The sequence below is a fragment of the Leucoraja erinacea genome, chromosome 23, assembly GCF_028641065.1.
Source record: "Leucoraja erinacea ecotype New England chromosome 23, Leri_hhj_1, whole genome shotgun sequence".
Lineage (NCBI taxonomy): Eukaryota > Metazoa > Chordata > Chondrichthyes > Rajiformes > Rajidae > Leucoraja > Leucoraja erinaceus.
This window is the reverse complement of record NC_073399.1, coordinates 3,340,199-3,357,711: the sequence shown is the minus strand read 5'-3', so window position 1 is coordinate 3,357,711 and position 17,513 is coordinate 3,340,199. Positions and strand designations below refer to the sequence as shown.

The following is a 17,513-nucleotide window of genomic DNA, read 5'->3' as shown; positions in this document are numbered from 1 at the left end:
TAGCTATGAAGTTAGATTCATCATTGAATGTCACTGAAATATGACCCAGTCTTTAATTTTCTCAGAAGCAACATTTAATTTCAAGGTCTATTTGGGAGAGTGGGAGGGGAACTATCCCAAAACTCTGCAGAATCATGCTGTAAAGACTGGAATTATGGTCATGTCACTGGGGCCTCGCCATGCTGGCTGCTATAGAGCCCTGCTATAGGTCAGTTTATAATCATGGAAGCGTCCCTAAACTTACAAAGCCACAGAAGGATATTCTGAAAGTGTTGCCATATCTCCCATGGTATAGAAACATAGAAAACAGGTGCAGGAGTAGGCCATTCGGCCCTTCGAGCCTGCACCGCCATTCAATATGATCATGGCTGATCATCCAACTCAGTATCCTGTACCAGCCTTCTCTCCATACCTCCTGATCCCTTTAGCCACAAGAGAGACTAACTCCTACATCTAACTCCCACATCTAACTCCCTCTTAAATATAGCCAATGAACTGGCCTCAACTACCTTCTGTGGCAGAGAGTTCCAGAGATTCACCACTCTCTGTGTGAAAAATGTTTTTCTCATCTCGGTCCTAAAAGATTTCCCCCTTATCCTTAAACTGTGACCCCTTGTTCTTGACTTCCCCAACATCGGGAACAATCTTCCTGTATCTAGCCTGTCCAACCCCTTAAGAATTTTGTACGTTTCTGTAAGATCCCCCCTCAATCTTCTAAATTCTAGCGAGTACAAGCCGAGTCTATCCAGTCTTTCATCATACTCTTGCTCTTATATTATCCCCTCCTGCATCTCAGTATCTATACTCATAACATGTAATCTGGATAAACATCTGGGTCCAGTGATGGTTCTTGGTCACCACAGTCCTTGTTATTGAACAGAGGGGGAAATTGGTGGTGTCTAAAGGCATTTTGTTGAAAAAACAGGAAACATTTAAAAAGATATCACGTATATTTATTGATTTTGAATCACATTTGATATTTTTTATGGTAATAAATGCCGGAGGAAAAAACGCCTATAAGATTGAAATATAACTTCAATAGAAAATCTATTTCTGTGGAGGACATCTTTGATATTGTAAATTACATTCATAACTAAAGTTACAAGCATTGTCTTTGAAATGCTTTATGGCAGTTCCTGATATTAGTCTGCAAAGCCCAAGTCACGGTGGAATTAGCATAGGAAGGAACTGCAGATGCTGGTTTAAACCGAAGATAGGCACAAAAAGCTGGAGTAACTCAGTGGGACAGGCAGCATATCTGGAGAGAAGGAATGGGTGTCTGAAGGAGGGTCTCGACCTGAAACATCGTCCATTCCTTCTCTCCAGAGATGCTGCCTGTCCCGCTGAGTTACTCCAACTTTTTATGTATCTCACAGTTGGAATTAGTTGTGCTCATTTGACTGTGCCTCAGGAAGGATTTGGCACCATCTGGTGGAGAATGTCATTGATAGCAATACAACGTTTGGTAGCAGGAAAAGAAATAGAAAATACAATTTTGTCCTGGAACAAAAGAAAATATCCAATAATGAATAGGTCATCATTACTGATAGAGGGACCTATTGTATATGTAGTTATATTGGATCTTAAAACTTTGAAAGAATTTACTTGAGATACCAACAAAATATGTTGTACATTTTGTTGGACGAACTGCAGTTCATGATGAGTAGAGGATTTTGCCATAAATACCATGTGCCTCATATGCCTTTTATGACGATCTCACCAGGATAAAGCCTTTTTACGATGGAGTGCCTAAATCAGCCTTTTTTTTGCCATTTTGCTAAAAGGACGTGCTATTTTCTCTATTTGTACCGTGACATTTTCTAAGTTAATACGTTAATATTAATGTTATTATTACCGTGTTAACATAGTATAACTTACAAGAAAACATCCACCACCGGGGCGAAACCGGGGGCGCCACCATCGGTCATTCATTTGTTCGATATTCATTTAATACTGACTCTGAAGAAGGGTCTCGACCTGAAACGTCACCCATTCCTTCTCTCCAGAGATGCTGCCTGTCCCGCTGATTTCTGGCAACTCTGAATCACCAGGAGTATTTTATCTTTTAAGATTTACGATTAGTTCCTCTCAATTTCGATTCAGTAAATAGTATTGGAGGAAGCTGATTATGAGAGGGGTTTGACATGGCAATATTGAGCATATTGCATCTGTATATGAGCACCAAATGCTGATTCTTTTGAACAATAAAATGTTGAGGTTAATACTGGGTAGTTGTTCCTAACGGAAGAGAAGATTTATTGCTTGACACTAATTTCAAATTATAACATGTGGGAATGTATTTTTTTGCATTTAACACTGATTTTGCATTTCATTTGCATCAGTTTACCAGCTTTAAACTTTGAATGGGTCAATAGACAATAGGTGCAGGAGTAGGCCATTTGGCCCTTCGACCCAGCACCGCCATTCAATGTGATCGCGGCTGATCATCCACAATCAGTACCCCATTCCTGCCTGCTCCCCATATCCCCTGAACCCGCTATCTTTAAGAGCCCTATCTAGCTCTCTCTTGAAAGTATCCAGAAAACCGGCCTCCACCGCCCTCTGAGGCAGAGAATTCCACAGACTCACAACTCTCTGTGAGGAAAAAGTGTTTCCTCGTCTCCGTTCTAAATGGCTTATCCCTTTTTTCTTAAACTGTGGCCTCTGGTTCTGGACTCCCCCAACATTGGGAACATGTTTCCTGCCTCTAGCATGTCCAAACCCTTAACAATCTTATATGTTTCAATAAGATCCCCTCTCCCCTCTCGTCCTTCTAAACTCCAGAGTGTACAAGTCCAGCCGCTCCATTCTCTCAGCATAAGACAGTCGCGCCATCCCGGGAATTAATCTTGTAAACCTACGCTGCATATCCTCAATATCATCTGTCATCTGTTTTATATATAAGCTTACCTCAATACTAGGAAGTACTGGTTTGTAAAATAAATAGATATGATATGCTGATGGGATGTATCGTTTTTGCGTTAATTTGAAGGGTTCAGACCTGAAATATCCTCTCCATTCCCTCTACAGATGCTTGCCTGACCCTTCAAATGAAGGCAAAATATCCTCCGGCGCTGTTTTGCTCAAGATTTCAGCATCTAAAGTTTCTTATACATTCTTTAAGCTGAACTGAAGAATTAAATACAAATATTGCTTAGTTTAGAAATATTATTGATGTCGAATTGTTTTATGTTGTGAACAGGTTTGTAACTCGCCCAGATGTAAAAGAGAAGAGATTGCCCGATTTCTTGGATTGGATATTGACTTCATTATCCAAAGCCGATCAGACAATGGAAGGCATGGTTGTGATAGATGGAATGCTTCAGGCTTTGGTAAATATTTGATTACTTGTGCCACCTTTTTATTTAAGTTGTCTTTGTTTAACTTCTGAATATTTAGGCTTTTTTATTATTGTTCATTGAGATTTATGTCCTCAGAAGAGGCTATTTACCTACTTTATGTAAACTAAAAAAACTGTCCAGCTTAATCTTACTCCACAGCCCAGGCTTAAAGCCCTAATAGACACTGGAGCCTCAGGTGCAGATTTAAGAAATTTGAGCATATCATTAAAAAAATGAGGACAATGAGTTTCCAAACTTACTCCATGCTTGGGGTAAACAATTTATCTTAAACTCCTCTCTAAACCTTGGGACAGTCAGATTAAATTTGCTGGGTCGGGCAGCATCTCTGGAGAACATGAATAGGTGACGTTTCTGGTCAAAACCCTTCCTCCAGAGATGCTGCCCGATCCACTTTTGAGTTATCCCAGAAATTTATGGAGAAGGGTCCCAACCTAAAACATCACCTATTCATGTTCTCCATAGATGCTGTCTGACCCGTTGAGTTACTTCAGCACTTTATGTCATTTTTTTGTAAACCAGCATCTACAGTTCCTTGTGTTTACATTAAATCTACTGTTTATTCAGCTTACAATTTTATACCCCAAGGTTATTAAATTTTCTTCTGAGAGGAATAGGTCATTCCTATCCACTCTGTGCCCCTCATAATTGTATACACCCCAGCTAAACTCTTACTACCTCCCATCCTCCCTTCCTCCCCCCCCCCCCCCCCCCCCCCCCCCCCCCCCAAGGCAAAATTCTACAAATGCTGGAAAGTATGAAATATAAAATATAGCAGAAGTCTGGAAATACCAAGCTGTTAGACGGTGTGTGTAGATAGAGAACTGGAATTCACAGGTTCTGGCAAAAAGTTATACTGAAATGTTAACTTAATTTATCTCCACATTGTTTAATTTATTTGTTCTTGTAGATCTGAGCATCACTGTCAAAACCAGCATTTATTGTAATTGGGTGATTTGCCTGACCATTCACAGAGGGCATTTAAGAGTTTAACAATATTGGTGGCTGTCGTGTCACATGCGGGTCAGACTGGTAAAAACTGGCAGATTTCCTCCCCGGAGAGACATGTGTATGGTATAACATTTTACAACAATTTGGAGGTTTTGGTAATACTGGCGGTCAGTCAGATGTGACGATCCCAATTGTTAACCTGAGTTTAAATTTCACATCTGCTGTGGGGTGAAAGATAAATTTGTGTCTCCAGGTAGTTGGTCGAGCCTCTGGGCTGTGAGTCTGTTCATTTAACACCTGCAGCAGTACGCTACCCTGACCAGTTTAGCATTTGCAGCTTTTCCTGCTTTATTTGCCCTCAGACTCCTTTGTTTCAAAATAAACAATCCCTGTTTATCTGATCATTTTGGATAAGGTTCTCTGATCCTCAGAGCATTGTTATTAATCTCCTCTGTTTATCCTGAACTAAAATACAGCACACTAGCTGAGTCATGCATTTGTACAGTTTGAGCATTATCATCTAGTTTGATGCATTTTGAACCCAACTACCCAGGTTTAGTTTTATACCTTGACTAACAAAGGAAAGTATCTCACGTGTCATCTTTATTAACGAGCATGTCCTGTTAACCTGGCATGTATGGACAAACACTTTGATTTAGTTTCTCTGCACTTTTTAATACCTTTTTGTGCTTTCATTTGCTGTCTCCAAATGTATCATTTCAAACTATTTTGATTGAATTCCATGTGCCACCTATTCTATTAACCGCACAGTAAATATTTGCATCAAACTTTTTAACCATGCAACCCACTAAGTACGAAGTGGAAGCTATTGATATAGTCCCATGGTCTTAACCTTTCCAGTCAGCGGTCAACAGCAACTAAAAAGAAAAAATAAAGCAGATGCTGTAGATCTGAAATAAAAAGAGAAAACGTTGGTTACAGTAACAGGTAGGGCAATACATGTGGTGAGGGAAGCAGTTCTGGTTATCCAGATGACTTCTGTTAGAAAACTTAGAAAATATAGACAATAGACATTTTTAGTATGGATTGGGAGGTACAGAAAGCACAATGGAAATACCTTTGACGGTGGAGATCAAGGGTAAATGTATCCACAGATGGGTGCAGGGAGAGAGATGATGGTGAATGCCTCTCAATGTCAACTAATCTGTCTGGAGGAGGCATACCAAGAGAGAAAGATAAAATATTGCTCCGGAACTGTGAGAAATGACCACAGCAGTAACTGGGAATCTGAAATAAATGGAAATTCTGACAGAGCATAGAAAATTAGGTTGCATCTGCAGAGAGAAAACTCGACTTGATGTTACACCTTGCATCAGAACTGCACGGAGACGGAAAAGCAACAAAATAAAAGCTGCAGGAGCTGGAAATATGAAACAAAAGCAGAAAATGTTGGTGGCCGGTGGAGAGGCGAGGGTTGGCGGAGTCGCTGGTGGAGGCCCGTGGGGGGCTGGAGTAGAGATTACAGGTCGGTGGCAGCAACATCGATGGCCCCGGGGAGACAGTGAAGATTGGCAACAGCGGTAGCCCCAGTGTGTGAGTGGGTGGGTGTGTGAGTGGGTGAGAGCGTGAGTGGGTGGGTGTGTGAGAGTGTGAGTGTGAGTGGGTGTGTGAATGAGTGTGTGTGAGTGTGTGTGTACAGCCCGTAAAAATATGTCAAATATATAATGTGGCCCTCATGCTGAAAAGTTTGGAGGCCCCTGCTCGAACCAAATGGGAAGCTGTGTGAGTGCATGCCAGAATTGTGGTTGACAAAACTCTGTAGTTAAACTGCAATTTGCAGAGAACATTTCAAAAGCTCATAGGCTGAGCCATATTTGATGCTTTCAATATCTGCTTTACAGTATCTGCAAGATAAAAGTCCTCTACCAGTCTGTCCCCACTGACAATAAAGACAAAACGCTGGAAAATGTAGATACTTCCCACATCTTGGGAGCCACCTTTTTGAAGGCACACACTGATAATAAAATTTGGTACCTCCTTTAATTCACCAAAACAGCTTTTGATCAATTGCAGTAACAGGATCGGTCCGAGTCAGCATGGATTTACGAAGGGGAAATCATGCTTGACTAATCTTCTGGAATGTTTTGAGCATGTAACTTGGAAAATGGACAAGGGAGAGCCAGTGGAGGTAGTGTACTTGGATTTTCAGAAACCCTTTGATAAGGTCGCACATAGGAGATTAGTGGGCAAAATTAGAGCACCTGGTATTGGAGGTAGGGTACTGACATGGATAGAAAATTGGTTGACAGACAGGAAACAAAGAGTAGGGATTAACGGGTCCCTTTCAGAATGGCAGACAGTGACTAGTGGGGTACCGCAGGGCTCGATGCTGGGACTGCACCTATTTACAATATACATTACTGATTTAGATGAAGAGATTAAAAGTAACATTAGCAAATGTGCAAATGACACAAAGCTGGGTGGCAGTGTGAACTGTGAGGAAGATGCTATGAGGATGCAGGGTGACTTGGACAATATGGGTGAGTGGGTAGATGCATGGCAGATGCAGTTCAATGTGGATACATGTGAGGTTATCCACTCTGGTGGCAAGAACAGAAAGGCAGATTATTATCTGAATGGTGTCAAGTTGGGAAAAGGAGAAGTACAACGAGATCTGGGTGCCGTTGTTCATCAGTCACTGAAAGTAAGCATGCAGGCACAGCAGGCAGTGAAGAAAGCGAATGGCATGTTGACTTTAATAACAAGAGGAGTTGAGTATAGGAACAAAGAGGTCCTTCTGCAGTTGTACAGGGCTCTAGGGAGACCACACCTGGAGTATTGTGCGCAGTTTTGGCCTCCAAATTTGAGGAAGGACATTCTTGCTATTGAGGGAGTGCAGCGTAGGTTCACAAGGTTAATTCCCGGGATGGTGGGACTGTCATATGTTGAAAGAATGGAGCAACTGGGCTTGTATACACTGGAATTTAGGATGAGAGGGGATCTTTATGAAAGATAAGATTATGGATTGGGCACGAGGCCACAGTTTAAGAATAAGGGGTAGGCCATTTAGAATGGAAATGAGGAAAAACTTTTGTTGTGAATCTGTGGATTTCCCTGCCTCAGAAGACAGTGGAGGCCGTTTCTCTGGATGCTTTCAAGAGAGTGTTACATAGAGCTCTTAAAGATAGCGGAATCAAGGGATATGGGGAGAAGGCAGGAACGGGGTATTGGTTGTGGATGATCAGAGTGAATGGCGGTGCTGGCTCAGAGGGCCGAAAGGACTACTCCTGTACCTATTGCCTCTGATGGCAGTCTGCTTGTTCCTCACGAAAGCCCCTCTGGCGGCTTGCCTCTCGTGTGATACACCGACCTCTTCCTTGCCGTCTCTTTACATCTCCAATCCCGTTAGCATGCTCTAAGATATGGAAGTTTCTGTTTGTCTGCATACCTTCCTAACCTTGCGATCATGGGAGGAAGCTTTCCCATAATGTAGGGAAGGTGAACGCCTGTCAGTCAGGTGGCAGGACAACCGCATATGAAAAGATGCTGGGGATTTTTCAAGGTGTGTTTTCTTAAAACTAAAATGCCCCAAAGGAGGGAGAGACACACACCAGATTCATGATGTAACGCACGTTTTACACAATCGTCATCTGCAGGCAAAATAGCACAAAGGAATTTGTACCTGGTATTACTAAACCAGCTATTTTCATTTCTATCAATCATGAAAGATTGCTCCTGGTCCTCAATTGATTCACTCCACCCCTTTATAGCTATGCATGATGAATTGGGAGGTTGAAGAACCTGTTTCGAATGGGGTTGGTTTTTATTTCATGTAGTTTGAAGCGTTGTGCTTCATTGTGCGATTTTGACCCCGTATCAAGTGAAAAATTAAACGTGTCAAATAGTATTGCTATATTAGCTCTCTTAACTGAAAGATATTTCCAATATTTTCAAAATTTAAATTGATATTTTTAAAAGAAACTCCTAGCTAACAGATTAACGTACAATTTGATATCCAGTTTGTGGCCACATTCTTGTTCAATATTTCTGCGGAGATATTTTTGGCCTTAGGAAAATCTAAAATGTATTCATTTAGAAACAACAGCATTTATGCACCTGTTTTGTAAAAAGAATGTTGTGCATAGCCTTGGGTTTAGTTTCACTAATCCATACCTGTAATTATGTTTGAAGCTGCGGCTTACAAATACCTATTATGGTAAACTATTTACCTGGGTGGGGTTAACTTTTCAATAGTTTGTTTCAACTCCTGCTGAGACGTTTCTAAACGGGCATCTTGAGAACAAAAAAAAAGACTGTTTATATAAAAACTTGGCAATGAGTACTGGTGATAATTGAAAGTGACCTGAAGAAATATTGAATGAAAATGTTGTTTTCTTCAGGTGACCATACCTGATGCTTGTCTCAACACTGCTGCTGATGAGCTGTGCAGTTTTGAATATGTGGTCTGCATTGACTATAATACTATTAGTAAGGCAGTAGAAAGCCACTATAATGTCATCATTTCTTGGGAGTTTGCTGTGATTAACATTTCTCATCATCTTTTAAGTGACCTTGCTTTGGTGAGGTGGGGTGGGGGAAGAAGGGGGGAATCAAAGAAAAGCGACTTAAGAAAGCAATGGAGAGTTATGCATCACTCATGGTTTCTTCCCAGCTGTTAACAGGCAACTGAACGGTTCTCTTATCAGATAGAGTGTGGTACTAACCTCCCATCTACCTCATTGGAGGCCTTTGAACTATCTTTAATTGGACTTTATCGTGCACAAAATGTACTATTCTTTATCTGTACACAGTACACAGCTTGAAAGTAATCTTTTTTGATAGTAAAGTATTTTCTTTGACTGGATAGCACACAAACAAAAACTGTACCTCGGCACATGTGACAATAATAAACAAAACTCAATTCAACTTTCTGCCTGAAGATTTTTCCTTTAGACCGAGCGGAAATATAAAGCAGATTTTGTCCCCAAAATAAAGATTTGGGAGTGATGTGCAAGTCTTCTTTTTCATTTTCAATGAAAATTAAGATAAATGTCAGTTTTTCTCTTTCAACCTGTATGTCACACAGCAGCAGCTAAGATTACCCCTGCTCTCAATTGCCTTTTGATAGATGTCATCAAAGATTTAAGCTGAAGAGAAATCACTGCTGTTGTTCAACAAACTGAATTTTAATGCCGTACTCTTTCAGAAAGCTGAGTTAACAATATCCTCCCCCTCAATCTCAGCTAGATGAAGGAGCTAGTTATCAGCTTCAAGAAGCACGTTGGACTATATGTCCCAATCAGCACCAATCGTGCCAATGTTGACATGGTTGAGAACTTCACATTTTTTAGCATTAATCTGATCAGATAGAATTTATCGTCATTTAAACATTAAAGTTCAAACAAAATTACGTTCCTGCAGTCATCATAACAAAAACTAAAACACACAATCCACACAAACATCCATCACAGTGAATCTCCAAACACCACCTCACTGTGATGGAAGGCAAAAGTCTTATCTCTTACATTTATGTATAGTATTATCTGATTGGATTGCATGCAAGACAAAGCATTTCACTGTACCTGACAACAATATACTTAAACGTAAAACTAAGTTACGCCAGTGCCAAATTGCCACGATCACAATAAAAGTGAATTGCAAATTATGTAGCTTACCTTTCTCCTGATAGCTGCTCAGAATTGTGGATTGATTCTCGTTTCAGTCAATAGATATAAACGAGTACTTATTTATATAAGAATATTTTAAAATCTTTTTTGTTTATTCACAGGCTCAACTGTTCAAACATGGGAAACGAGATGACTTTTTACCCTATGGTATGAAATCATACATATTTTAATATGTGACAATTATATATATAATATAATTTATATAATATTAGTTGGAGCGTTATACACAATGGAATGATTATTATGCTTGTTTGCCTGTGTGATCTGTTATATTTGGATATTCAATTGATCTTGAGTGCCAAATACTTAGAATATTGAATCAGATTTTTACTTTATAGTTTCTAGTCGTATTCTCCAAGGATTATTGGTGCTTCTGAAATGATTTTTAAACACTTTACATGTGACTTTGTTTATACTTTAATGGCTAAATTATATTGCAATTGAGAAAAATCCAACATGTTACCTTATTATAATGTGCTCAAATGTGGTTGTTACAACAGAAAAATAGTTGATCATTCAGACGTTCATGCCTGTTCTGCCATCCAGTGGGAATGTGATTGATCTTTTATCATTATAATATTTCCACTTGTTCACCATACCCTTTAATACCCTTTGTATCTCAGTCTATTTCCTTAAATGCATAATAAATGTATATAATGACTTGGCTTCTACAGCTGTCTGTAGTAGGCCAATGAGGGTTCTTTGCCACTTAAGCATCTATATATTTACTTGCAGTGACTTATGAAAAAGGCCAAAGATAGACAAAAATGCTGGAGAAACTTAGCATCTATGTATGTATAAGGTCAAATAGGTCACATTGTACATCAATATTTATCAAAGACCTTCTTTCTATTTTTCCTAACCAAGTGGATGATGTCACATTCAGAGTCTGAAGAAGGGTCTCGACCCAAAATGTCATTCATAGTCATTCATTCCTTTTCGAGCCTCACCGCCATTCAGATGCTGCCTGATGTCCCAGTATGAGTTCTCTCCAGCATTTTGGCCACAAGTGTCTATCTCCCTCTTAAATGTCACATTCAACTATCTATGTTCCAGTATATGTCCATTTTCTCCAGAGATGCTGCCTGTCCCATCTATTTGCCCCGCCCCACTTGTGTCTTCTTCAATGTCACAAATCATTCGGAAGGCTCTTTGGTCATCTATTTGCACCCCACACTGTCTTATCTAAATCACAAGGCTCTTTGCATCCACACAATCCAATCCCACACAGTTTTATGTTCTTGGCACACATGGAAATATTGCATTCAGTTCCCCTATCCAAATCATTGACGTACATTGTGCCCCAAGCATTGAACTCTGAAGGACACACCTAGTCACTGTTGCCACGATGAAAACGATTGAAATTGTGTGAACCCTTAGAAATTATTGTTTTCCTACGTTAGGCCTATTTTGCATTTAGAGTCGGAGCACAGAATCTTCGGCCCACCTTTTCTGCACTGACCAAGTCGGCTTTCTAGACTAGTAGCATTTGCCTGCATTTGATCCATATCCATCTAAACCATTCCCATCCGTATACCAGTTCACAAAAAAAAATTGAAAGTCATAATTGTATTCACTTCTCACTGCATCATGAGAGTTAGATGGATTTTAGGAATCTTTATGCTTAAGCCAATAAATGTTAATAAAGTTCCTTTAGGGTGCTCTGAACTGTTTTACACAGAGTTTAAGAGACGTATTGATAAACAATGTAAAGGGTGTGATAATTATATAAGCTGGTGTTTGGGAAGATGATTGGTTCTATGTTTCTATCCCGATGTTGGGGATGTCCAGAACAAGGGGTCACAGTTTGACGATAAGGGGGAAGTCTTTTAGGACTGAGATGAGATTTCATTTTTCTCACAGAGAGTGGTGAATCTGTGGAATTCTCTGCCACAGAGTGTGATTGAGGCCAGTTCATTAAATAACGTTTTTCTGCTCTAGCTCCAATGGTTTTGAAGTGCCTTGATGAACGCAACATTCCTGAATGCAACCATACCATTCTTCGCAAACTAGGCATAAAACTCATTCAAAGGTTGGGCCTTACATTTCTAAAGCCAAAGATAGCAAAATGGAGGTATGTGCAAGTGATGGAGCTGGGATTTAATCAGAAATATGATGCTTGAACATTTAATTAGAAATGGAGTGTTGATCAGGATTCTGCACATAGGTTCTTCATTCAATTGATCTTTTGGACTTCCTTCTTTGCAGTACCTGTGTTGGCTTAAATGAAAGACTCGTCTGTACAGACGCTTACTCTGTTTTAAAAAAATCTCTGAATGTCTATTTTCATATTGGACGTTAATAGAAACATTAAGGAGAAAGGACCGCAGTTGGAAATGGAAAAAAATGAAATGTTTTTAAAATGGTTTGGCATGTAAATAGAAAAGTTAGATTGCTTTATTATTGTTAAGTTTTGCTTGGTTCACAACAGATTTTTATAAATATATTTTGTTTTTTTAGGTATCAGCGTGGGAGCAGGTCTTTGGCTTTAAACTTACAAATGGCAGGTCAAAATCAACCAATTAACAACATATCATCTCAGGGAATGGCTTCAAAAGCAGATGATGATAACGATGATGATGATGATGATTATGATATTTCTGGAGAGATTGAGAATGTGATAGGTGTGTTATAATGAGTAAAATATATCATCTTGGTTATGGTCTACCACGACCAGCCATTTTAGACCAGTTTGTTCTTGACATTCTGTGCAAATGAACATTCAGTAAAACAGATTGTGATAACATGTGTTTCTCTCTTTTAATTATTCCTATTGACGTCCAAATTTCTGAAATGTCAAACATTGGAAGGTGATCGACACAATTATGTTTGTTAGATAAGCAATAGGTTGTTGCAGGGATGATCCTTTCACTTAAACTTAAAATGGCTGGGTTTGGCTCCCAAAAATTAAATTTGTTAATCTTTGCAGGTTTGTTGAAATTAACCTTTATCCATAAATAAGAAACGGCAAACTGTCAGAACTTCCGTACCTGAAGGCCAAACCCCAGGTTTTGGAAAGGGAGAGAGTATGTGTGATGTGTTCACCTGTGGGAGGGGAAAGAGAGAATAACTATTATTTGAAATACAATTGACCTTTTCCACTAGTTGAACAACCTGTTGCCTGACCCCATACCTGTTCATCCTTCAATATTGAGGGGCTTATGCAGGGCCAATGCAATTCTACCTAACAAATCAACACTTTCAGAATGAAAGATGAGAATTGCTAGCAAGTGCGAAGGAATTTTTGTTTTGTATGCTTTGTTTTGTTGCTGCTGTTAAGGAGGATTTAAATGGCGCTGATTGAAATACATACTTGGGAAGTCAATGACATAATTGAGCACTAGCACCTTAAGTAGGTGATTTAGGTGCTCCGAGGAGCTCTCAGTGCTCCTATTCATTCAATGCCTCTTTGGAATAGCAAAACGGAGAGCTTATTCACTGAAACCAGCCAATCTATCACCTTTCGAAAAGATTGCCAATTTAATTGTCCAGTTGAATGAGAACTGATTACCCAGTCATTTTGCACACCCTGCTTCTTAGACATGAAAACATTAAATTCTGTGTCAAAACTTTTTTTTTACTATCATCTCACTGGTGAAATAATATGCATGTTAATCATTGCATTATTTAACAAGTAATAACATTAAATGTTACTTGTTGAAATGACTTATCAAGTTTTTAATTTGGTAAAGATCTTCATTTTGTTACATTTCATAGCATAGTAACCTGTTATTTTTGTAGAGGTTTTTTCTTTCCTGGGTAAGGTGTGTTCATTTCACAACGGTTAGAAAGAAGGGCAACATGGCATGACATAATGAATTCAACCTTTCGAGCTTACCCATTAATACATAAAGTAGAAATTATAATACTCTTCATCTGCCAAGAATATGCATTTGATTTTGCCTGTTTACCATTGAACATGGAATAACCCACATGCATCACCTCTATGTAATTAAAAAACGATGCCATTAATTGAGTTCCCAGTCACCATTTCAGAAATACTCTTTTCCATTTCTTTAAGTTGAGGAACAGAACGTAAAGAGAGATTTAACAGAGCTGTTTGCTTTGGGTGGCTCGATAATATATTTCCTTTTCATTTAGTACAATGTGAATTTTGTGGATCTTAATTTTTTGGAATTAACATAAGGCCGTTTTAAATAATTCTCTTTTTTTGCACGTTTTTATGTCGGCAAGCGTTGTATTTTATGGTGGGGGCAGTGAATATGCAGTAATTTACAAGGGTTATCACAGCCAAACCTGTCTATTAACATTCATTCAAATACAATATCTAGTTGAGTTTATTAATGTTTATGGTAGTACTCTGATTTTCTGTCCCCAGCATGAGATTGAGGCCAGTTCACGTGCCCCTTCTACCAAATGATGTGAGCAGATATGCATCAGGACTAAACCCGATAGATGCATGTCCGATTTTTAAGGATGCACAACTTTAGTTTTCCATGAAGACAATTAAAGCAGCTGAAGTTTTCTCTTTCAATATCTGTGTGCTTGGTGAAATTAGATTTCTTGCAAGTGAAAGGTGTTTCATTTACTGAATGAAGTTTGTCAGCTTTCTCAAGCTTTTTGAAAGGCACTACCCTGCAGATCCTACAAATGTACATGATGAAATATATTTTTACAATGCCTTTAAACTGAAAATCAACTGAAAATAAATTCAGACTGCCGTTACAATCCACCGACTGTTTCTTTCACTTTTCCTAGAGCAACTACTCTTTGGATTGAAGGACAAAGATACTATTGTCAGGTGGTCTGCAGCAAAAGGGTGAGTAAATTGGGTGTCCATTCCTTTATTTATACAATGTGCAGTGTCAGAATCTCCTCCTTTCAAACTTTATATGACGTTCTCAGTTGAGAGCAGATTGTACAGTCATTTCATAATAACAAATAGTGGAAAGAGATTTGTCATTCATTAATTTGAACCTTTTGTATGAAGGAACGCAAGTAAAAATGGTTTGCTTTGGGAAGAAATCAGTACAAAAAGCATTCATAGTATCTTTAAGAAAAATGTTTATGAAGAGGAATTTTAATTCTGAAAAGACAATAAAGAAATTGAGATTGCTCTCAGAATCATAGTCATAGAGCCCTTCAGCTCGACTTGTCCATGCCAACCAAAATGCCACATCTACGCTAGACCCACATGCCTGTGTTTACTCCAGCTTTTTGTATGTATCTTCGGTTTAAACAGGCAGCATCTCTGGAGAGAAAGAATGGGTGACATTTTGGGTCGAGACCCTTCTTCAGCCTGGTTAGGGATAAGGAAAATGAGAGGTATAGATGATGATGTTGAGAGAAAGAGAACAGTGACTGAAAGATATGCAAAAAAGTAACAATGATAAAGAAAACAGGCCAGTGTTAATCAGTTGGTTGAATTAAGCTAGTGCAACTTGGGTGGGCGAGGGATAGAGAGAGAGAGAGGGAATACTGGGGCTACCTGAAGTTAGAGAAATCAATATTCATACTACTGGGTTGTAAGCTGCCCAAGTGAAATATGAGATGCTCTTCCTCCAATTTGCATTTAGCCTCACTCTGACAATGGAGGAGACCCAGGACAGAAAGGTCTGTGTGGGAATGGGAAGTACCCATACTTCAGGGACCCACACGCCACAAAGCTTAATGACATCCTATAATTCCTACAGCAGGATAACCAAATCTGAACGCAATACACCGAATGTGGCCGCATCAAAGTGTTGTACAACTGTAATATAATATCTCAACTTATTTTCTTTAAGCCTAGACCAATGAGTGCCAATGTACCAAAAACCTTCTTAACCACCCTGTCTACCTATGTTGCCACTTCCAGAGGACTATGTACCTGTACTCCTAGATCTCTCTGCTCTACAGCACTCACCAGGGACCTGCCATTCACTGTGAAACGACTGGCCTGGCTTCACTTCCCAAGATGCAACTCCTCTCTCTTATCTGCATTAAACCCCATATACTTTCTTTGAAAATTTGAAAAGATGCACTCAAATGGGCAGATGTTCCATTTGACAACGCTGAACTACATCATTATTGCACCAAAATATCAGTCTGTTTTATGTATTTAAATACATGAAGGCATTATATAACATAGCGGGTTCATTGTACTACTTTAAACCATACCAATGCATTAAGGACTTAACTGTCTGTCCTCTGACCAAAACTGTAATTAATTTAGATGATCAGCCATGATCATATTGAATGGCGATGCAGGCTCGAAGGGCAGAATGGCCTACTCCTGCACCTAATGTCTATGTTTCTATGTTTACTAATTTCCGTGCTGAATGGATTCTCCAATTAATCAAATTTGATGTGATCGCTTTGCACCAAAAAATGTTTTTGTGAGATTTATTTGCTATATTAAAACTTATGCTGTCATTAGAATATAATTCTATACATGTAAACATCGAAAAGGATAATTAAATTTAAATTGTGATCTAAATGATTATTTGCTCTGTTTTAGTGTAGGAAGAGTGACCGGAAGATTGCCAAAAGAACTTGCAGATGATGTTGTTGGATCTGTTCTTGAATGCTTCAGGTAATGATTTGTCATTTTGGATGCATTTACCGGATTTATTTTGTCCAGCATTGAATGATATAATCACCAATGACATTATAATAACTCCACAGCAGCTTAAGTCCTTATAATGAGCCTATATTAAGCCCTGATAATTTGACCCTGAAATCGCAACTTCATTGGAGTACGACTGGGCTAGCTAGCAAAAGGGCCTGTCCCACGGTGTGAGTTCACCCAAGAGCTCTCCTGAGTTTAAAAAAAAATCAAACTCGTGGTATTCTACAAACTCCTACGACTTTCCACGAGTATGTTCACAAGCTCCTACGAGTAAAAAGTAACCATTTTTTTCATCAAGAGTTTTTTTTTTACTTGTGGCCATTTTTCACAGTTGAAAAAACTTCACGAGTAAAAAAATACTTGTGATGAAAAAAAACGTTACTTTTTACTCCTAGGAGCTCGTGAACATACTCATGGAAGGTCGTAGGAGTTTGTAGAATACCACAAGTTTGATTTTTTTTTAAACTCCGTAGAGCTCTTGGGTGAACTCGCATCGTAGGACAGGCCCTTAATTATGATGGTGGAGTGATGATTGATCCTGCATGTACAGTACCCTCCACAATGTTTGGGACATTGTTTAATTATTTGTCTCTGTACTCCACAATTTGAGATTTGAAATAGAAAAAAAAAAATCACATGTGGTTAAAGTGCACGTTGTCAGATTTTAATAAAAGACCATTTTTATACATTTTAGTTTCACCATGTAGAAATTACAGCAGTGTTTATACATAGTCCCACCCATTTCAGGGCACCATAATGTTTGGGACACAGCAATGTTATGTAAATGAGAGTAGTCCTGTTTAGTATTTTGTTGCATATCCTTTGCATGCAATGACTGCTTGAAGTCTGCGATTCATGGACATCACCAGTTGCTGGGTGTCTTCTCTGGTGATGCTCTGCCTGGCCTGTATTGCAGCCATCTTCAGCTTATGCTTGTTTTGGGGGCTAGTCCCCTTCAGTTTTCTCTTCAGCATATAAAAGGCA

General features: G+C 39.1%; 1 protein-coding gene across 1 annotated transcript in view; it reads left to right on the top strand.

Annotated features, from left to right (window-relative positions):
* tbcd (tubulin folding cofactor D) overlaps window positions 1-17,513 on the top strand; it is a 151,971-nt gene that overhangs the window by 17,586 nt on the left and 116,872 nt on the right. Inside the window, exons 7-12 of the mRNA XM_055653672.1 lie at window positions 3,203-3,332; window positions 10,060-10,105; window positions 11,900-12,032; window positions 12,419-12,582; window positions 14,678-14,738; window positions 16,419-16,493. Of these exons, the coding sequence (XP_055509647.1) occupies window positions 3,203-3,332; window positions 10,060-10,105; window positions 11,900-12,032; window positions 12,419-12,582; window positions 14,678-14,738; window positions 16,419-16,493 (609 nt within the window). The remainder of the gene's footprint in view (window positions 1-3,202; window positions 3,333-10,059; window positions 10,106-11,899; window positions 12,033-12,418; window positions 12,583-14,677; window positions 14,739-16,418; window positions 16,494-17,513) is intronic.